This window comes from Neomonachus schauinslandi, chromosome 7 (genome assembly GCF_002201575.2).
Source record: "Neomonachus schauinslandi chromosome 7, ASM220157v2, whole genome shotgun sequence".
NCBI lineage: Eukaryota > Metazoa > Chordata > Mammalia > Carnivora > Phocidae > Neomonachus > Neomonachus schauinslandi.
The window spans coordinates 84273208-84296623 of NC_058409.1; the positions used below are offsets into that span (position 1 = coordinate 84273208).

At 37.5% G+C, this 23416-nt stretch overlaps 1 protein-coding gene across 4 annotated transcripts; it reads right to left on the reverse strand.

The window, feature by feature from the left end:
* Positions 1-4563: 4563 nt before the first annotated feature.
* STARD4 (StAR related lipid transfer domain containing 4) lies at positions 4564-22901 on the reverse strand. 4 transcript variants are annotated; one of them, XM_021698963.2, is made up of 6 exons: positions 22831-22901; positions 15870-15983; positions 14891-14940; positions 10729-10855; positions 9750-9864; positions 4564-8599 (listed from the first exon to the last, which is right to left on the reverse strand). In XM_021698963.2, the coding sequence occupies exons 2-6, from the start codon at positions 15972-15974 to the stop codon at positions 8370-8372; spliced, it is 627 nt and encodes a 208-aa protein (XP_021554638.1). In that variant the 5' UTR covers positions 15975-15983; positions 22831-22901; the 3' UTR covers positions 4564-8369. The 4 variants fall into 4 exon arrangements, with proteins under 4 accessions (XP_021554638.1, XP_021554650.1, XP_021554642.1 ...); XM_021698975.2 differs by lacking the exon at positions 22831-22901 and adding an exon at positions 15094-15186 and having other exon boundaries at positions 15870-15932; XM_021698967.2 differs by lacking the exons at positions 15870-15983; positions 22831-22901 and adding an exon at positions 15094-15440 and having other exon boundaries at positions 14891-14936.
* Between the last annotated feature and the right edge of the window lie 515 nt (positions 22902-23416).

Genomic DNA, 23416 nt, shown 5'->3' on the forward strand with positions numbered 1-23416 from the left:
GAAGGGGGCAGGTCTGGCTGACAAGTCTACAGAGCGGAGAAATGCCAGGCCCAGTGGTGAAGGAGCAACACCCGTGTGAAAGGCTAACCTCTACAGGGAAATGTTACTAAGTCTGCAGAAAAGCCTTGGATCATGTGCAAAGTTTAAATTAGACCTCCTTTCTTATTCTGGGTAGGTAAGTGTGCAGCATTTCCTCAGAGCATCTAGCCCTCTGGGATCTCCTACATGGAGATTGGCTAATTCGGTGCATTCCTAAGTAGAATAAAAAATCACCCAACACATCAAAGACATTTTTTCAAGTCACCCGTTGAAACAAAGCCTCTGTCACTAAAAGCAAAAACTGCACTGGCGAGGTCTCCACTGACAAAGCAGAGTAAACAATGAGTGGTTTCTGAGTAAGCTTTGCAGAACTCCAGTATCTGAATAACTCCCTGGGACTCTAGAAAATCACCTAACCACTTGCTGGAGTTTTGCCAGTAGAGGCCCATGTCAAGGTTCCTTCTGTCATAGTTATTTTCACCTTTAAGTTATCAGACCTGAAAGGGTGATCCCCCACTGGGATAAGTCATACCTGAACGTTTAGACTTCAAGACAACTTGTAATAAAAAGTTAAGTCTCAGACAACAAGATGTGAAATTTTCACAACTGCTTTCCCCAGACATCAAGCTGGTCCTGTCAAGGTCTCTCTTCTACCTCTCCCTCCCCTTTGGTTCTTTACACAGCCTTCTATAAAGCCCCTTTTCTATCACTCATGGCAGGCAGTATTTGACCTCCGAGAAACTTACTTTTAAAAAATATTTACCAACTAGAGTCAGATTACACGATATCTATCCCTCTAGTAGTCTTGCCACTTGGCTTGTCTGAGATACTGTCTGTGAGTAGTGAATGGCTGCAGGACTCCTCAGGGCCAAAGAAACAACAAAGATTGGGACAAAGAAGGGACAAAGGTTGACTATGATCCAAGCGATGGACAAGCAGCAAAGGCAGATACTGTCTTAAGAGATACGAAGAGAAGCTAAGAGCTACTGTGAGTGCACAGAAAACCCAAATTAGCAGGCATTGAGAAAGGAATACTTCCTACCAGGGTTTTTCAGGCTTGTGAAATGAGCTGGTATGTCTTGTCTCGTTTTTCCTAGAGGAAAAATTTGTACTTCTCGGTTGTTGAAAGTTTCCTGGACTCAAGGGACATAAGCTCAGAACAGCATGGAGGATTCGATTGATGGGATACCGTTATATACAGGGAACCTACGTGTCCAATAGTTTAGACTGCTATTAGCTAGAAACAAGTGCATGTAGCATACAGTATAAAAATTTCAGTTTACACAGCCAAGGTCACAGGCCGCCTTCCCAACATCTGACTGCAAAGTACTGCAAAAGGAGCTGTGAACATTTCATTTCTAAAATCTGTCAAAATGGTGCTATTGACTCCTTCATACAGAGATCTATTACAATATTTTTTAGATAAACATGTAAGCTGACGTAGGCCATAATGTAAATACAGAAAATGTTTGTAGAGAATTCATCAAAATCATGCCCGTTTGCTTTTGATTGAGCGTCCCTATTCCTCAGTGGCAGTGACTGACTGTGAGTCACTGCTTCCCAGATGGGACACAGAGTCCTTGGCGCTCTCCGCTGCCCAAAGCTTGGGGCAGAGGACATGCCCGCCATAGACAACTGCTTCTTCTTGGACTCAGGTTGGATAACCTGATTAAATGACTAAACATGCTCATTTTTTGGTGTTTCCTAGGAACATAAAAGAAGAATATGTGACATGTGGCAAAATGGATGTTGGTAGACTGTTGAAATTGACCTTAGTGAGGGCCGATGTTACTTTGTGTTAAGTTCACCCAGCTATGTCAGAGCATGCCAAAAGAAGCATATTCCTTACTGCTGCGAAATCTGTAAAGCAATTTGCATGTATGGTATGATAATAAATCATCGAAGAGCCCACCAAAAGTTTGCATTCTGTGATTTGAAGCGTTACTACAATTTAAGAGTGACACGATCGACATTTTCCTTACCTGTGAAATAGGGAGTTGAATTGTTTTCCCATTGTCTGAGATAAAATTACACTTTGAGTTTCATAGGATCTTTAAACACTATACAGTGATGTCATGAAAGTCCTAAAATTATTAAAATTAAAAGGGGACCTTATTCATCATTTAATCCAACAAGCTCATTTTATTAAAGAGAAGTGAGACCCAGGGAGGTAATGACTTATCGGAGGTCACAGTTCATGGCAAGGAAGAGAACAGATCTGGGTTGCCCGTCTCCTCACCTAGTGCTCTCGCTGCTAGAAAGTCAGTTCACTGGATAAAAGTTAAATGCAGTGCTTCATAGAAAAACTGATTTTTCATTATAAAAATTTGAAAATACAGAAAAGTAGAAAATCACCATAATAACACCTTCCAAAGGCAAGCACTGTTGTTTTTTCTCTAGCATTAGTTGACTTTTTTTCACAGACTTGTAATCGTATTATAACTTTTTTTGTACCAATGTATCCCTAGAGCACAACCATTTTTATATGATCATCGCAAACATTTATGATAGCTGCATAATGATTCAGTCTCAATTCTTTTTCTTTTCTCAGTAATACTACATAAAGCCTTTTCTGTATTGGGGAACATCTATCCTAAGGAAATAATCCTAATGTGGAGTTGCCAGTTGCTGGACCAAATGGTATTTAGTGGTCACTTCATGATGATGCTTGCAAACCTACAGGACCTGAGAATGAGAGGCAAAAAAGTGCACATTCACTCTTAAGAAGCTGATTCCAAGAGTTGTAAAAAGAGCTGTGAGTCTTGAGCTTGGCCACTCAATGAGCAAGCATTTGTATGAAATATCTGAGGGGAAGGGGCTTGCTCTCAGAACTGTAGCTTGCTACTACCATTAGGTCCAAAATCCTTGCTTTGTTGAGAAGACACACTTATCCTAAACAATGACTTCTCAACTGAGGGAAATGCTAGAGAAAAATAAAAACCTCTCCCATCTGCAAGTCCGTTTTTTTAACTATATAAACACATTTTTTATTTCAACCTGGTTTTGTACAATCTCTAGACCACTTCCTTGAATTAAAAAATCAGCTGCTTTGTATTTAAGGGATGTCACAAAAGCAAAACCTAAGTAGGAAGGTAAAGCTCCTGAAAAAGAATACTATCCAAATAAGGAGTAAAAAGCCTCGGTTAGTATTTTTACGCTATGCTTCCACCGTTATTGTTACCAGCAGAACAGTACAGCCCCCTAATTACCTGGACAGCTGATAACACAGGTAGCACGGCTCCACCCTCCACCTCCTGGGACACATGTGCAGTTCCTGTTTTCCGGCAACTGTCTGTCATCTCATAGCTAGAGAAGCCGTCGGTAGTGGACCCTTTGCTCCAGAGGAATAAGATAACATATTCTATTATTATATTATCTGTAATATAATCATACCTATTATATTCTGAAAATATTATGGGGTAATGGAAACAAAGGTCATTCATGTTAAATGCCATGTGATACCAGCCCTTAATTGACAAGGTACAGAGGAAGCTCCATCGCTTCTAAGGATAGCTATGTAGTGTTTGCCATGAAAGAGGTCCAATAAATTTTTCATGAAGCGAATGACTACTTGGCTATTTTCATTTCTATTTTGGTAGTCTATCGGTTTCCTATTGACATCTGAAGGAGCTTTACACCCACTTTCCAGAGCTGATCCCCTAAGAGATGCTATGTTGGCTATCCAAAGAGTCATTCATCACCATCCCTCTCTTCAAAAGGCTGGAAATCCTTATGCTTGCCTCCCCAACCACCCTTTCAGCAACGGTGGTCATGTGGCAGAGACTACTGGAAAGGAAAGCTAGTGGAGGTTTCTGGGAAAGCTTTTACTTTCCTGATAAAAGAGACCAATGAGTGGTGCCAAGGCTTCACCTGCTTCTTGACTTGAATGTACATGTAATTTTCAGGGCTAGTCAATCACCTTATCATTATGAGAGAAAAGTAGGAACTGCAGAAACTCTGGCCCTAACATCTTTGAACTGATAAACACTAAATTACCTATATCCAGATTCATTATTAAATGAGAAAGATAACTCAGTTTGTTTAAACCATTTAATAGTCATATTTTCTACTGCATACTGCCCACAGCATCCATAGTTACTTTCTGGTAACACAGATCGAGTCTCTTTGTGTCATCACTTCCAGCTTTCTTCAACTTCAAATGAAATGATCACAATTCCTAATCAAGTTAACACAATTATTTAAATATGTGTACAGTAAGCCCTGTGTATATGTTGCTGTAATAAGGGAAGAACACGTTCATCATCATCCTGGCTACATAATAGCAAATCAAAATTCAGCAGTATTTGGGCTAATATTCTATGAGGCTTTGCTGAGAGGTTAGCAGATGAGTTATTAATCGTTATTTTCCAGTTTATATTTTTCTTTTGTAAGAATATAGGAAGTTAAATTACATATTTTAAGTTCACACATATGAAACTATTTTTCAGTATTGAAGATTAAAGCAACTTAGACCATATCAGTGATAAGAGTGTCTAGTAATTTATTGGTATTTTTCATAGCAATTTAAAAATACACAGTTTATTTATATTAAAACATGCTTTTAGTTTATTAAAGGTTCGAGTTTTACATATTGGCTCATAAAAGAATTATAAACTTAAAAAATAAAATCTATATATAGTATAGCTTTTATTGAATTGTATGAGATGAACTTTTATTTATACATGTAAAATCTTTGGAAACAACAAAATAATGAAGAAATTAAAATTCCAACTTCTTATGTTTCTTGTATGCTCAGATCCCACCTTCTAGAAGCTGTTAAGTAAGAAAGGCAATGGAGATACACCAGACAAGTGATTATCTGACACACATTCTGATGGAAACCTGGTAAAGTCCCCTAACTTCTCTGGGTTTCAAAATTTATCCATAAGGTGGAGAGAGCAGCAGTATCCATGTAAGTAAAAGGATCTGGATTTTAACCACTGATTCTAAGGGCGCCAGTGTGCTCTTGAGTCAATAGGTAAAGCTCTATCTACATCAAAGGAAATTACTCATACCCAAAAGCTCAATAGACAATTAAGGGCTTAAATTGTGCAGTGTTTTCCTATCTTCTCCAGATGCAACCTCAGCTGCAGAATTTTTAGTTTGAGATGTGAATTTAACTCAACCTGAGTGCTGATAATATGCCTTTCAGTTAGTAAAGAAAGGAGGAGGAGAGAGAAAAAGAAAGAAAATTATTTTTACTGGGAGATAATTTTACATGTAGAAATCTACAATTTCAAATACATCCAACCTCGATGAACAGTAAAATGAAGACACTCTAGCAGTTCATATTATACATCACTGCAGACACTAAGTTCCCACAATTATTTTTGCTAAGTATTGCATTAAACTTCAAAGGTTAATCAAGGGTTATCAATACAAACTAAAACTTCATGCAAAAGTATCACTTACGATAACTTAACGATTTTTTGTATGAAACTATGTCCTTAAAAAAATAGGTAACATGTACTGAAAACAGTACTATGCTAATATTTCCTGCATAAATAGGTTTCTGATGCAAACTAGCTGTAAGCTAGAGAAAATAATCAACCACCTAACAAGGCAGATTATATTTTTTTGTTTCATTCACTGCCCTCTGAAAGGGGTCATCTTTAAAGGAAAAGTTTTTTTGGCTATAATTTTTATTTTATTAATAACTACAAACTAATTTATTTCTAATGTTCAGAAGTCCCCATTCAGCAAGCACTGAAGGCTCCAGAGACCAGAAAACATTTTGTATTTAAGAGAGTAATTCCATGAAACTCATTACTTCATACTATAAAAAGACAAATTAATACATATACTACAGATCTGTGCTATTTAATGCAGGCCACTGGCCTGATGTGGATAATGCAAACTTAAAATGTGGCTAATCCAAATTAGTAAAATACACACCAGATTTCAAGGAATTAGTACAGAAGAAGAATGTAAACTATCCTAATGAGTGTTTACAGTGATTACATGGTGAAATGGTAATAGTTGGGATCTACTGAGTTAAATAAATTATATTATTAAAATTAACACCAGCTGTTTCATTTTGTCTTTTTTAATGTGACTGCTAGAAAATTTTAAATTACATAGTATATGGCTCACATTATTTTTCTATTCTATAGCACTGCTACAGAAATAGCAGATTCAATTATATGTTTAATATTAATCCCAACCCATTCATTAAATTTTTGTATAATTACAGTATTTGAGATAACATATTTAATATACTACCACAAAAGGCCCGAGCTTAGAATCAACTATGCCTCTACGCATAAAAATAAAACCAGATAAAACCTACTCTGATCTTTTTCATCTTCTGTATATTGGCAACTGTGCTAAACTTTGGTTAGATAGGAGTCTGCAACAGGCAAAAGGGGTCTTTTTGGTTGATAGAAATGTTCTAAAACTGGATTGTGGTGATGACCGCACAACTATAAATGTATTCAAAAGTCACTGGATTGTATACTTCCAGCCAGTTAAGTTGTACAGCGTGTAAATTATACCTCAATAAAGCTGTTTTTAAAAAAAAAGTGCCAACTAGAGCCCAGCAGATCTAAAGTGCCATCTAGAAGCTGCATATAAATTTCAGGTGATTCAAATATTATTTTTCAATCTATCATATGACTCAATATTGCAACAAAAATTTTTCCGTGAAGGTCCTTTCATGTGCAGTGGGTCCAATTCAGCAGTGGATTATGTAGTCCACTTTTTCAACTTATACCTTATATTGGAGGTATAAGTTGAAAAAGACAAAGAGAACATTAGAGTCACTGAGTGGACAGTTTATTTGCTTTAGGGGTATCCAGCTCAGGCAACAAGAGCACCCAGCTCAGGCAATCTTATCGCAAATCCCTCACCCAATCTGGGCACCATATAATTGGACATCTGCTGGCATTCACCATCCTAGACAGAATACTAGAATATAAAATATAGAGTATACAAAAATTAATCAAAAAAAAAAAAGAAGAAGAAGAAACAAAACAATGGATACAGTAAGTACCACATAAAGAACTCACATTGAACAGGAAGATAAGATTTCAAGACATGTGCCCGAACACAAACATAAATACAAACATTTGCATGGATATACTGAGTTGCCTCAAGGTCTCATTTTAGAAGTAAACCAGGTGGTTATTCAAAAGCCAAAGAATCATCTGGAATGTTAAAATCATTCAGGAATGTTCATTTAAGGCAGCCACAGAATAAGGGACCTATTATAGTCCATGCTTGTTATAAAATGACTCATCCAGGCATGTGGACAAATCTATGAATGTATTTGTTAAAGTTCCAGACTGAAGTTATGTCACAACTGTGAATGTTTATGATGTACTTAGTAATACTTTATGAGGTGAGTGATACTTTAAAACTGAAATGTGAACATGGATCAAATGAGAAAGACTGAAAATCTGATTATTTTCCTACAGAATATCACATACTTCTAAGAATTAAGAGCTATTTCTTGAGGGCTTATTTTAAAAAAACAAAACAAAACTAAAACATGAACAAGACACTCACTGGATTTGATTTCTAGACAATTTGCTGTTGTGTGAATATAAGGTACCACCAACCAGTTCACACAATCCAATCAATGTGGTGTCCCCAGCACATATTTGGCAGTTCTTTGTACTGTTTTATCCATGCATAAATGCTTTTTAGGCCTTCCAAAAGAAATGCACAGAAAGATACAAATACATTTTTAAAGATATCCACAAAATAATGTTATCTAGGTATCAAAACAATTGTATTTGAATTGTATCTATACCACTGTATCTATTCTTTTTCTATTTCTGATTTTTTCAATACTTAAAGTAGTACAAGTCACCTGACAATGAAGTTCACCTTTATAAAATATAGTTTTTTCTTTAGTCCAAGATACTGGCGAATTCACAGAGCATACCAAAAGTAAAGCACTAATATTTAGCTTCCAAAAATAGTTAAAACTTAGAAAATGTTCCTAAAACTCTAAAACAGGTGATTTTAACTAACAACATGAAGCTTGTGCTTTCTCTAATTTCCAAGTAGCCAAAATATTCATACTGAGGCAGTATTCAGTTTCTTAAGAGTTCAGGTCAAAGAAGTATACCTACATCTTCATGGATGTCTGTCATTCTCTCCATGCTTAGACACACTGCTGTACCAAACAGTGTGGAAGTCACTGTCTAAGAAAATGGAAATGCCCTCTCTTAGATAACTATTTACTTTAGGAATAAAATAAACCAGCAAATCACCTCAAATTTTTCTATAGGCTACACAGAAGAGAGGAAAGGATGATTTTCACAGCCCATGCAGCTGAGAGAAAAAGTTGATTTGGGGGACTATCGTACTACAAGTTAAATGTATTATGCCTTTTGTAGGGCTTTTTGTAAATCACCGTAGAAGTTGACTAGAGTGCTGGCCATGGCTGTATCTACCGCAGACTGAGGAATCATCCCGCGCAGATCTGTCTGAATGTAGCCTGTCAAAAGACTCTGGTGTGGATTGTCTTTATGTGGAACACAAAACCAACCACAAGGATGGTTATATCCACGAATAAATTCTGGTCTCTTTTCACTCCAGTCAACACTTAGCCCTACAAGGAAATTTTAAAATAACACCATTAATAGCAGTGACTGAGATTAGTCTACAACTCTCATACAATCATATTATCAGATTTCTTGTTTAAATATTTTTCTTCTTATAGTAGGAAGGGAAAAATGAAGGGGGGGACATCAGAGGGGGAGACGAACCATGAGAGACTATGGACTCTGAGAAACACACTGAGGGTTCTAGAGGGGAGGGGAGTGGGGGGAGGGGTTAGCGTGGTGATGGGTATTGAAGAGGGCACGTATTGAATGGAGCACTGGGTGTTATACGCAAACAACGAATCATGGAACACTACATCAAAAACTAATGATGTATGGTGATTAACATAATAAAATAAAAAAATTTTTTCTTCTTACTCATGTAGATGAAAACTAAGCCCCAAGAGTGACCATAGAAGAATGAAAAAGATAATTACCAAGTAGAATTCTGACAGAGGGCTAGAGGTAATGGGGAAAGTTCTAATCCCATCAGAATAGGTAACATTATGTCATCTTGGTAACTCCTTGGAAACTATGAATCTTGGCTGTAGCACCCAGGCCTCAAGGTGCCAAAAATCAAAACTATGGTACCACCACTACTCCCTAAAGGCACTACCACATCCAACTTTGGTACTGGCTGGCTAAGAGTAAACAAGCAGATATTTATCTACAACTGCCAACTCGAGTATATACGATACACAAAAAAAGACTGATTTACCTATAGATATATTTTAGGAAGCAGGAGCCTTCTAATAGCAGTACTTTTCATTTTTTAAAAAAATATTACACAGCTCAAGGAAGGAAAAATATTCTAACACACCATGCCTATTTTTTCTATGGATATGACTAAGAAGCTATTTTCTGAGAGTGACTTAATCTGCTTACTACATCCCTTTCTCAGAGGCAGCTACGTGATTCCTGTTTGTTAGCTGTGACCTGGAGGATACCATGTAACTGAGAATAAAAACTTAACCAGAAAGATTTCAAAACCCTTCTTGATACTGTTATTTTAATTCCTGTGATGTAGCATTTGCAAAGCTTAGTGATTATAAAATAAGTGTGAAGGCTGAAAATATATCTCACATAGAAACATCCAGCCGGGAAAACTCAAATATTTAAGACAAATGAAAAGAAAGTATAAGGTTTTGAGATCATTACCACAGGACAAAAGCCCTTCTTCATAGCCCACAGTGTAGGAGAAATCAACAAACTCTCTCGGGGAAATTATATTCCAAAGCTGACCAGCAGTAGTGTAACGCATCACACAGCAATTCTGAAAGAGAAGAGGTGACAGTTGTTACTACTTAGGAAACATACATGGACTCATATATCATAAATTAACCCTTAGTAAAAAACTAATACTCATTTAAAATGTATTTATAATTCTTATCAATAATAATTCTTACAGTGGTTCTGATAGGTTTAGATCTCTAGTCTAAACTTCATGGCCACTGTATGGGAATGAATAAGGTTATGATTAAAATACAAAGAGGTAAGTTACCCAGTATCTAAATCTCTAACTCAATGCAATGGCCTTGTATCCTATATGATATTCAACACGGAAGTAGGTGGTGTAGACTATAGGTGTTTAAGATAAAAATCCACAAATATTTGGACCAAAATACCAAATGTTTCAATAAAGAAATTCAAACATGGGAAAAATGAATTAACAAAAATAGAAAAAGAGGACAACCCACTTTGGTTACATCATTCTCTAATGCCTAAGGTGGCATTTTTATTTTTGGTCTTTGATTTTGGCTTAACATTAATGGAAAAACCTACATACGATTACCTAGAAACCTGAATATGATGGTGTTGTTTTTAGAATTTTAGATTTCAGAATCTCAACTTAAGTTTTACAATTAAAGAGCTGACAGTTTTCTTAAGCAGCAAGGGTAGAGCTACTGTGTAAAACAAACGCAGTTCTGACTAATACTTATTAATATGAGGAAACTCAAGCTTTTTAAAAGGCAGAAAGGATTCCCCTGTGAGATCTCTGCCACGACTACTTACTCTCAAAACAATGAATACAATGAATACAAGTAGGTGCACATGCTCACACTCACATGCTCTCTCTCACATGCACACACATACACACACACGCCCAAAATCTGAAGTAATGTTTCTAAATAAATACCTCTTCAAAGTGTTCCAAAATGTCCATTGAAGTCATTAAGCTGTCCCAATCCAAGCGACAGGGACCTGGGCGTATATGGTCTATGACACTATTGATGCTGTCATCTATAACACCTTGGGCTTTGAAACTGGAGAAAAAATATTAAGGTCAAATGCTATTAGTATGAAAAATTTCAGCACGCCCTCATAGTTCAGAGCTAACTTCAAAAAGAGTAAAAGTTAATACAGCTTTTTTTTTAAAGGGAATAAATCCCAACAGTTTTTCTGATAAATTAAGTTATTTTATCAGAATGTACTCTTTGCCCTCAAATCTAACAAGTGATCTGAAGGCTAAATTATGTTATCATGAACATAGGAAAGTACCTTCATGTTACGGTGTAGCCGAAAACAGTCCATACAACACTCGAGCTTCATTTATTCTGTATGCTATTCCTTTCTCAGGCTCTAACATGTTATTAGTATGCACATATTTTTACTCTGACTTTCAAAAACTTTTGTACAGGAACAGAAAAATAGGTCACCCAGGAATAGCACACAGAGGTTTGACTCATGAATAGTATCAGAACTCGACATATTTCAAAGGTGGCACTAAGTATCAGTGGGGAAAGGATGTACTACTGCATAAATGGCGCTTTGATTCAGTACTTACCCTAAAGAGAAATTAAAAACTGAATCACTACTTGACACCATTCAAAACAATTAATTCCAGACAGACTAAAGACCACTACATAAAATTTAAAACTTTGAGAAAAATACATCTTTGTGCCCTCAGGATACAGGGGGATTTCTTGAATACATAAAACAAACAAAAACACAAATAATACAAGACAGTTAAAATTAAAAACTTGCATACCACAAATGACAAAATAAGTAATTTCTTTAAAAACTAGCCATAGACTGGAAGAAGGTATGTGCAACACATATAAACAGCCATAATTATTATAGAGAATACATAATTAATTCCTATAAACCAATGAGAAAAAGACAATCCAAAGAAAATAAGGACAAAAGATACATTAAGATTGATCGGAAATGTCAGTAAATTTGGAAAAGATGCTCAGCTTCACTCGTACTAAGTAAATACTAACAAGATACCATCTCATATCCCTGAGACTGGCAGAGTAAAAACATAACAAGTATTGAATGGAAGGGAATAAGAACTCTCAAACTGCTACCACCACTTTAGAGAGCAATTAATTTGGCAACGTCTACAGTAGTTGAATGATGCGTGTCCTTAAGACCCAGGTACATACCCAAAGAAAATCACACATGTGTACAGAAGGAGACATATACTAAAGAAGTTTACTATAGCACTGTATTTTATAAGGAAGAATTGTCAACAACCTAAAAATTTACAAACACAGCTAAACACATCGTAATATTTTCATATGAACGTGAAAGAACAGATCTGCATGTAACAACATGGCTAAATCCTGAAAAAAACACTGTATTAAGTGGAAAAAATCAAAAGCAAATTACTAAAGGAAACACACACATATATATATATGTGGTCAAAGTATAAAACAGGAATACACACTTTAAGACAGTAGCTACCTCTGGGGACAAAAGAAAAGAAATTAGAGATAGATTGGCTTTAACTCTATCAGTAACATTTTGGGCAGGTCTTTTGAAAAGATTTTTTTTTTAAAGCATCTGAAGCTGTTTTATCATTTTGTAAGTATTTCCAGCTCAACCTTACACTGTCTCCCCCATCCTAAATCTGCTCTTCCCTCCTGTGTTCTCTAACTTGGGGTGGAGGGTGGGAATGGGGCAATACAAATTAATCCCAAATTAGATATCTGGGATTCAACTTTTGACTCTTTTTCTCTTGATCCCATTTCAATAGTCAGAATAAAAGTCACCATGTTTTATCAAGATGACTTCCTAGATGTAAAGTGCTTAGAACAATATTTGGCTCTCAATGAATGTTAGTTATCATCACCACCACCACCATTAGATCCCTTTCACATTCGCTTGCCCTTTTCAACTCTCATGCTACGTCCTTAGTTTGGGCACTCTGTGTCCAACTCAACACTGCAACCATTTCTAGCTCTTTGGACCATGTATCTCTTGAAGTTTCTGAAAAAAAGCCGAAGATCTCTTCCCAGGAATATAACATTGACACAAAATTATGTTTATGATCTTAAGGAAACTTCAAGAAGCTAGCCATGGACTCCCAGGGTAAAACCTCTTCTCTAAACTCTCCATGCTCATTTCCATTTTTCACAGTGCTATCAGATTAAGTTCAAAATCTCTGACGACCTGGGAGGTGGGAGTAAGGGTTGAGCAAAGGTAAGCACAATATTGAATTCCTTACTTTAGAATTCAAAAATCCTTCAGACATATGCTCTCCCTACCCTCATACTTTATGCTCCAGCTATACAAACATCACTTCTACTTCCCTAAACAAACTCCTTAGAGTGTTTTCCATCTGTGTTTATGTAGTAGATGCAATCCCCTCTGCCTGGAATATGAATCCGTCCTTCATTCCCTAAGAAATAACCCATTCTTGCTTTAAAGCTCAGTTCATATACTAGCTCTTCAATGAAGTCCCCTCAAATCACCAAGCATAATGCTCCCTTGGCACTTCTTTGTGCTTTTCAATCCCCACTGGGAATCAGTGATCTAAAGGATTAACTTCACGCTTGCTTACAATGCTTAATCCACAACTCTAGTTTCCTGGTCCTTGTCATAAATATTGTATAACTCATCTTTCTGGAAATGCTATCTTTGGTATTATACTTGAGAACACATAGTAAGTGGGACCCACAGTTTCATTTTTAAAAGGACTGAGTCCCAAGGATACGAACATTCCACTCCAATTACACAAGGCAACTGTCTCTCTACTGGCTTTAAAAAACAGTATTTTTTCCTTCTGGTGAAAAGTATAATTCATGTTCAACTATATGCAAATATCAAAAAATGAAAATAAAAATCACCTATAAAGCAGCCATCTCAAGGTGTGTATTTGGTGTTAAATAAAAATATTTTAATACATAAAAATTAAAGTCAACGCACAATTCTACATGCAGCTTCATATTCTGCTTTATTCACTTTACAGCTTGAGCATTTTCTTGTGTTTTAAACTAATATTTGAAAACAGTTTTTAAAGACTGTAAAATACCACGTTTCAAAATTTAACCATCTCTATTGATTATTCAAGTTGTTTGTAATTTTTAATATAAGTAATGTGATGGAAGAGATAAGTACTTAACTATTATCTTTCTTATAATTTCTTTAAGATAAATTCTTTTTTTTTTTTAAAGATTTTATTTATTTATTTGAGAGAGAGAATGAGAGACAGAGAGCATGAGAGGGAAGAGGGTCAGAGGGAGAAGCAGACCCCCCGCCGAGCAGGGAGCCCGATGCGGGACTCGATCCCGGGACTCCAGGATCAGGACCTGAGCCGAAGGCAGTCGCTTAACCGACTGAGCCACCCAGGCGCCCCTCTTTAAGATAAATTCTTAAAGTATGCTACAGCACTAAGTACATATAGAAGAATATTAGAAGGGAGTTATACACTGTGCTAAGAAATTTAAGATTTTTATAGGCCATCCGATATCATTATTTATGATTTCCCTTACTATCAACTCAGTCCACAAGAGATATGGACACTTTAAAGGCTTTGAATTCATAAGGTGATATGCTTCTTCAGAAAGTTTAAAATCTTTTTTTTTAAATTTTATTATGTTAATCACCATACATTACAGCATTAGTTTTTGATGTAGTGTTCCATGATTCATTGTTTGCGTATAACACCCAGTGCTCCATTCAATACGTGTCCTCTTTAACACCCATCACCAGGCTAACCCATCCCCTCACCCCCCTCCGCTCTAGAACCCTCAGTTTGTTTCTCAGTCCATAGTCTCTCATGGTTCGTCTCCCCCTCCAATTCCCCCCCTTCATTTTTCCCTTCCTACTATCTTCTTCTTTATTTTTTTAACATATAATGTATTATTTGTTTCAGAGGTACAGGTCTGTGATTCAACAGCCTTACACAATTCACAAATCTTAAAAGTCAAATTTTACTGGCAATGATGATTTAGTGATCATTTATATATATATATAATATATAATATATATTTAATTTAATATATATTATATATATATATGAAGTCTGGCAATGTCTTAAGAGCTACATAAAACTACAAGAATTTACTTACAGGTATCCATTAAATTCTTCTGAAGGTTTTCTCCAAATTGTTACATCTTTCTGGAAAAATAACAAACAGTATACGGGCATAAATCATTACCTAGGTGGAACTCTGGATATAAAACTGACAATTTCAAGTTATAGAACATCAGTCTTTGCATTAAAATAAAACTTAGGTAAATATTCAAAGAGATACATAAAAGTTACTTATACCATCAAATTGATCCATATTTGATTTTCTTCTGTATCCTAAAGTTCTTCACATCTTGCTTAAAGTACAGACGTCCAAAACAGATTTCTCAGTAGCTTAATGAGACGCAAACCTTGTTAAGATCCGCACCAGCCATTATTATTTGCCTCACTCCAATCTTATCTATTTACCATTACTGACACATTTAGACTAAGACAAGAGGAATGCTAAATATTTCATTCTGAACTTGCTCATATCTTTTTTAAAATCAAACAATTCACATCTATTATGACAGTGCGACCTTGAATTAGTCCCTACATCTTTTTTCTGTTCATTTCCCAAGAAATTCTGAATATCAGACTAGCTAGAGTACTTCACTAGAAGAGTCCTGGGTTCTAGGGTTGGCTCTGTCAACACTCAGCCTTGTGATAGTTCGGACAAGTCATACCAGTAGAAAAGAATACTAACTGGCCACCCTCACAGGCTTGTTGAAATATCTGGAACTATTTCAAACTATCAGTACATGTTATATTTTATATGTTGACCTTAGAGGCTATTCTTTAGGCTCGTGTTGCCAGAGTCTATTCTCATGTCCAATATCTAAAGCAGTAATGAAATCAGTGCAGGATTATTGCTTTTGCCTTGGTGAGATGTCAAACCACCGACTTTATTATCTTAATTATCTATCCTGCCATCCACCCAAAGTATGGTTCCCATTTTCCCTTACCATTTTGAAAGTCATCAACCATCTCACTAGATAGAAGATAAATGCCATATATAAGTAATTTAAATAATTCACCGTTTTCTTGGCAACTCGCCACTTATCATCTTCGATGCTATGATACTGGATGAGAGTGTTTTTAAGTCTAGTTGCAAAAGCAGCAGCATCAGGCAGGCCTTCCATTTTTTTCTTCTGTTACAAAGACAAAGATGAGCATCAGCAAATGCCACAATTTGAAGCAGTAGACCAATGAGTCTCAAATATGGCTTCATAATAGACTCACTGGGGAGCCGTAAAAGATACTTATACCTGGATCCCACCCCAAATCAACTAATCAGAATCTCTAAGAGTAGGACCTGGGCATAGGTTTTTTTCCCTAAAAGCTGCCAAGATGAGTAACACCTAGTCAAGGATGAGTAACACATTTTAAGTTATTAAAATCACTCATATAAAAGTAAACTACAATCCTAGTTCCCTTTCTAAAGGAATATAATAAAAAGAAATACATTATAGAATTCTAGATAATGTAAAGAAAAAAATATTGCTGTTTCCAAACTACAAATATAAATACACAAGGAATAAATTTTTTTTAAAAGTCTTTACAGTTTCAGCCATTAAATTTTTAATTTAACATCCAACAGATTTAGGACTCATTCTAGAAAACTAATGACAAGCACAACTAGAAACCTGTTCATACATCCTTTCAGGTTAGGGTTACAGAACTCTGAACAATTTCAAAAGTTTGAAGAACTGCACCGTTTTCAATATTTTATATCATTTGATGAAGTGTTATAGGATTCAGTAAGGTATCTGTGTAAGGAAGGAGGTCATGTGAAGACTTTTAGAACCATCAGTACAGCATAAACAAATGGTTCATAATTTTATATATCATTAATAATTCCAAAGATAAGCTACTGTTCAACATTGTTTTTAAAGAGAAATGATTATTAACCTTAAAGATAATAAACGATATAATGAAAGCTTCTGTAATGTTTTAAAAACATTGCTTCCCATCAAGAGGTGGTCTGTGACTGCATGACTTCCTAGGCTGGGTTAGAAAAGTCCATGCAGGCTCTGCAGGTTTCTTTTAGACTAATTGCTCTGGGAGCTTTTGATCAACATGCAAGCATGCAAAAACTCTGGCTATCTTGAGGCTGAAATGTGGAAAGGCTGGAGAGAAGGGGAAATGGGAAGAGAGACAGAACTCCAAAGTCCCAGATCCAGAAGCCTTTTTAGAGCTTCACCCTAATGGGTATCACCCTAGGCTCCCCTCAATTTCACTCAGTCTTCCCCATCTTAACAATTTATTTTATTTTTATTTATTTATGTTTTAATGTAGGCTCCACGCCCAGCATGGAGCCCAACATAGGGCTTGAGATCAGGACCTGAACTGAGATCAAGAGTCGGATGCTTAACTGACTGAGCCACCCAGGTGCCCCAACAATTTACTTTTAAAATGGTAATTGAGCCAGTTGCTCAAAGACAGAGCCTAGGAATCACCCTTAATAGAAATTAAGAGATGCCTATTCACACCACCTCCTCTCATTGCCTAGAATATTCTTGTCCTACTGGTTTTCTTTCTGCCCCCCAAATAGGCCAAGCTTGCCACTGACTCTGGGCTTTGTACTTGCTATTTCTCTGCCTGGATTATTAGATCCCAAATCTGAGCATGACTAAAAACAACTTGTAATGAAAATTTCATTTTAAACCTCCTATCTTAATACAGCTTCTGCAAGTCTCTATTATAGCCTTCTTTTAGTTTCTTCATAGTGTTTATCACAATCTGAAATTAACTTGTTTATTTATTGGTATACTATATTCTACCCTTTCACCATCACATCCCCAACTAATAGAGCTGGGGCTTTTGACTGCCTTATTTACCACTATATCCCCACCAACTAAAACATTGCCTGGAACAAAATAGGCCCCTAAAATACTTGTTGAAGTGTGTTTGCTTCAAAACAAGAATTGTTTGCTCTTGATTTTGTGTTCTTTTGGTGCCTTGGTGCACTCCAGTAAAAGAATAAAGAATTTTTCTTCTGTATCCTTCTGGGGAAAAGCTGCACAATTTACAGAACCATCAAGTTATTACTAAAAAGGAAATAAAGAAAAGATCTAAATGAAATGTCAAGCCTCAAACTTCTATGGAAATAAGGCTGCAATCCTCAAGTACAGATGCATACATAAGAATCCCCTTTGTTTTATTTTGTAGTAGTTGTAGCTGTTGACAAAGATTCCCTTCCTAGGCTCCTCTGAGTCCTCTTTTTGACTAGGCCTTGTTCTTGGGCTTGTCTTTGGCCCCTAAGTTCAGTTTTAGCAAGAATCCTGCTGAGCTAGTTTACTGAAACACCCCTCACCCTCAAAAATTCCTCATCCTACCCTTGATCTTATCATGCTGCTCTGCATTCAGCAAGAATCCCCCTTACCTCTAATGTTTCCTCTTAGCAATTTCCCACCCATTGACACCTATCCTGCTCCTTGGCTACAAATCCCCACTGTCCTTGTTGTACTCAGACTGGACTGCAATTCTTTTTTTTTTTTTTTTAAGATTTTGTTTATTTATTTAAGAGAGAGAGAGAAAATGGGGTGGAGGGCAGAGGGAAAGAGAGAATCCAAAGCAGACTCCATGCTGAGCATGAAGCCAGACACAGGGCTCGATCCCAAGACTGCAAGATCATGACCTGAGCCAAAACCAAGAGTTGGAGGCTTAACCGACTGAGCCACCCAGGCACCTCCAGAACAGGGTGCAATTCTATACTGATGTATCTTTTCCCCTACTTTAATAGTTCTTGAGTAAGATTTGCCTTTGCCACTTTAACTTCTACCTACCTCTGGTTTTCTTTGACACTGTTTTTAGATATTAGATTTCAGGGCCCACTGCCAGACAGTCTGATTCACTGGGCCTGTTCTGGAGTAGGCCCCCAAAATCTAGGTTCTATAAAAAGCCTCGCTGATCATTCTGTTATTCAGCCAGGGTTGAGAACCACTATCTAAAAACTAAAGATGACAGAAATAAATCAATATTGTAGTCAATATTTAAATAGCATAGAACAAAGCATACAAGCCATTAAAAATGATAAACAAGATGTTATAGAACTGTAGGGGGAAAAAAACCTTTTTCTCTACTCTCTTAGATTCTGTCTCTGGGACCTGCAGATTAAACTGAAAGAAGGTATATTAACAGGAGAAAAGGCACACAAATTTTATTTGCTGTTAATATTTTATTTTTTATATACGTAGAGGTCTTCACAAAAAAGAAAGAAATGGAGACCCAAAAAAAGCAGTTAGACTTAGGGCTTCTATACCATTCTAACAAAAGGTGATAAATTACTGAAAAGTGACAAGACAAAGGAAAAGGAATTTGGGATTCTAGGGGTGGGAAATTATGAGAAAGTAAATATATGAGACAAAATTAACAGAAAAGAAAGTTATTGTAGTAAAGTAAGTTTGTTCAGACAATTTTGGTGCCAACTCTACCTCCAGTGATGAGTTGTTCTCCTCCTAGTATAGGAGAGGGGAGAGGGAAGACCTTCACAAAGGGAAATTTATGTCCTACTTTCAGGCAGTAGAGGGAGGGAAAACAGCTCTTTCTGCATTTGCTGAATTGCCTTCAGCTCAAAATAATCCTTATTCCAAAGTGGCATATTTTGGGGTGGTGTATCCCAAAATATGGGAAACATGGGAAAGTATATATAGAAAATTCAATAACATAGAATTTAGGATCTATGTAAATGATGTAAGTGATGCAAAATATATAATAAATATAGATCCCACCCATAGACTAAAAGTGGATGAGCTCATTCAAGAAGTGTGCCAGTCAGGAAAGTATCTCATTTCCCCTCAAGAGACTGCCAACTTGGTAGCCAGTACAATGACCTTAATCAAGGGTATGTTATAAACAAACACAAATTCTTAGACAAGACTTGAAAAACTAATTTATCTATTGCTGGGATCATTATGATTAAACAATATTCTTTAAACCCAAAGGCTGCCTGCCAGGTTCCTGTGGTACCGGTAAGATATTTTTTTTTTTCAAATCTCCTTGATAGAAATCAAAGATGAAATGTAAAAATGTTATTATCATAAATGTAAGCAATAAAAACTTACCTATAAAGATGAGAATCTGGATCTTTAAGGTGCTTACCTTAGTAATCATTCCCTCTTACTGACTACTATAAAGCCTAAACTCCTTAATATGGCTTATGGGCCCCTTTATGATCTGGCTGAGCTTCACTGCCTAATTTCTACTCTTCTTTCTTGGACTCCCCTAAAGACTAGGTTATTTCCCCCCCCCCCACCCTACCAATGTTTCTCACAGCAACTCTGTAACTATTCAATGGTCATCTTTTCCAATTTAACTATAAACCTTTTGGGACAGGAAATGTGACTTGTTCAATGTTATGCCCCTATGTCTAGCATGCAGTAGGAAGCCAGGAAATAAAAGTGGGAAAAATAGGTAGACAGTGAGCTACTAGTCTCACTTATGGAAGACCTCAAGATATCTAAGATGAGCCTGTTTACACCAATCATCCTTGAGCTTCTGAATGACTAAAAATTCCATTGCCACAATTAAACACAGCAATTTCTCAAGGAAGTCTACTATTTTATTTACCACACATCTAGTATCTACCAGGTCCCAGAACTACAGATATGGATGTTTTTGCTCTCAAAGTTGACTTATTCCACCTTTTAAGTAAACTCTGAATTGCAACAACAACAAAGCTAAAACATTAAAAATTATTAATGAGCCTCTTTTAAGGGTAGTGGAGTAGGAGGAGGAAAGAAGGAGAACAAACAAGTGTAAACTCAGAAAGCTCTTTTTTAGCCCAAATGAAGTATTTAACCAGGCAGTTCATTCATCCATTCCAAAAATGGATTTTTTTCATCAAGATTAAGTCCAAAAGAGAATAATGGTTACTGTCTCAACCATCTGTGTGTGGGCAAGCATAACATATCTCTGGAAATATATTCCAGAATTGGGGAGCGAACACTAATGGGGTTATTATCAAGGTCTTGATGCTCTTCTAATAAAACAGAGTACTCCCATTAATTCAAAGGAAAGCATACACTATGCTCTACTGCAATCTCCACCTATGGAGAATGTAAGGAAAATGTTTTAAATACTATTCTGAACTCCCTCTTACTAATTCTTTCTTTCCCTTTCTTGACCTACAACAGGAAACTCTCCAATTCCATCACTTACATATCAGAGAATAGGTACCACTTAATCGTATCAAAATCTAGCAGCTCCTTCAAAAAGGCTGTATACTTTTGACAGTCCTATTACTCAGTGCTCCGTAATGTCCACCTTCATTTTTTTCTCTTACTTTTTTTTCCTTATTTTTTTCCCTTACTTTAAACTAACCTTTTTGTTCGTGTTTTCTATGCCCATTTCTTTGCAGTGATCACTAGTGTAGACACTGGCTGCCATTCTAGAGGGGGCAGCCTGCCAAAGTCAGAAATTGTCTTGTGGCCATCTATCAGCACCATAGTCTTTGGCTAAGACAACTCCAGTTTTCATTAACTTTACATCACAGGGAGATGGCCATAGGTTCTATTTTAAATATGAAACATAAACATTTTAACCTCTAATAAAAAGTGAATGTCATAAAAATCTGTTTGTACCTATGTAGTATGATGAAGTCAGAATTTACTTGTTAAAGAAGATATTATCAGAATTGTTTAAACTTCCATGTCCCAATTGATAAGGGTTTTATGTGAATAGCTTCAATTTAACATGCCATAGATTTTCCCCAAGATGTTATGCAAACCAAGACCTTGTAAATTAAATTATATTATCTACCTAACATAAAAATTTCAGCATATGCTTGATTTCCAATCAATCTTGAATTTGTAATTTAGCTTTTCCAACTCAGTCAAATACAGTAGTTTCTCATTTTTGAGACTGGCTATAGCAGGAATCCAACAGGGAAGTCCACTTCCACAATGTGACCAATGCCCTTCCCTCTGTTTCAGTGTTCACTTTAGCTTATTCTAGTATCAGCTTTACAACAATGTTGAGACTTTTTACAACAGTTAAGGCAATATTAAATTCTAATAATATCTCAGCTTTGAGTCCAAGTTAATGTTTGAGCTCCTAATGCTCTAATCCTTTATTTAAAATAATAGCTAACATTTATTGATCATTTACTATGTGATCAGTCTTTCTGGCCACTTTAAATTGTATGATTTCATTTAATTTTCATAAACAACCTTAAAAGCTGATCCTATTATCCTTATTTTGCAGAGAAAGTACCAACAGAGAACCTAAGTCACTTGTCCATGATCACACAGCTAATAAGTAATGGAGTCAGACAGAACTCCCAACTCAGAACTTCTGCCTTCAGAGTCTAAAAGTCTCTTCTGTAAAACACCGGAAGTTGATCACAAGCTGGAAGAGACTTCACATAAAAAAATCTGACATCACACTAAAGCTGTCATTTTGTCCTGGCTCCTGATCCCAAAATAGCTCAGGTGATCTTTATTAACTGCACATTAAGGATAACGGTAACTCTATTGAGGAATTACATGAGTTAAAGGACCGAAGCTGGAAGACAGTAAACCTAGAAAACGCTGCCTCTATCATCAGTATCACCTCAGTCAAAGCTTGCTGTGGGCAGATGGGGCCCTACGTTGTCGGCGCATCTACCACGAATCAGGAAGCACTGCGCCCTTCAAGGAACGCGACCTCGGTGAATCTTCACCATGGCCCTAGAAGCAAGGTTATTACTACCCATTCCCCATTTAACGGATGCAGAAACTGACGCCTAGTAGGCATCCAAGTCCTTAAACTGGTGAGCGGTGCAGAGAGGCGAGGTGCAAGCCTGAGATCCTTCTGGGGACTCCTTTCCTCTCTCACGGGTGAAGGCTGCACCCGCCCGGACGCCGCGGTCCGCCACCCCCCACGCCGGCCTCCCCAGCCCCGCTCGCCGGGGCCGCTCCGGAAAACGCACCCGGGAGAGCGCCCCGAAAGCCCCCATCGCCCTCCCTCCAGGCCGTCTCACTTCCGCCACGACTCCGCGCCCGCACCCCCGGCTACCTGAGATGAAGCGAGGCGTGGTACGCTGCTAGGCGCGTGGGGCTCGCCCCAGACTCCCGGCTTTCCGCGACACGGACGCTCTAGAGCTCCTCCGGCTTCCCCGCCCCTCGGGGCTGGCAGCAGCCAATGGGCGACGGGCCACCGCTGCTCGCAGCCAATTGGAAGGCACCAAGCCCCTCAGGGGAAGAGGGCCGAATCCCCCAGCCAAGTCCCCTGCCAGACGCCGGGTGCGACCGAAGAGCTTGTGGCCTAAGTTGGCCAGGGCAACGTGTGTTTGCTTGGATTGGCTGGCGCGGCAGCGTGCGGAGCGCTGATTGGTCGCTGGGAATGGAATGATTTCTCGTGCTTGTGGCCAGGCGCGAGCCGGGCCAGGGTTCCCTGCGTATGTGTGGGTTGCGGGTGGGTGAGGCTCCGGCGGGGTTTCCCGCGACCAATTAATGGCAAAAAAATTTTGCGAGGCAGTAAATCCGGCTGGGAGAAATAGGAACACAGGAGGGAGTGAATGACGACAGTGAGGGATAAGGCCGGCCTAAATTCAGAGGGCTGGGGAGATGTACTATCGCGGAGCTGCACTACCCACCTCAGG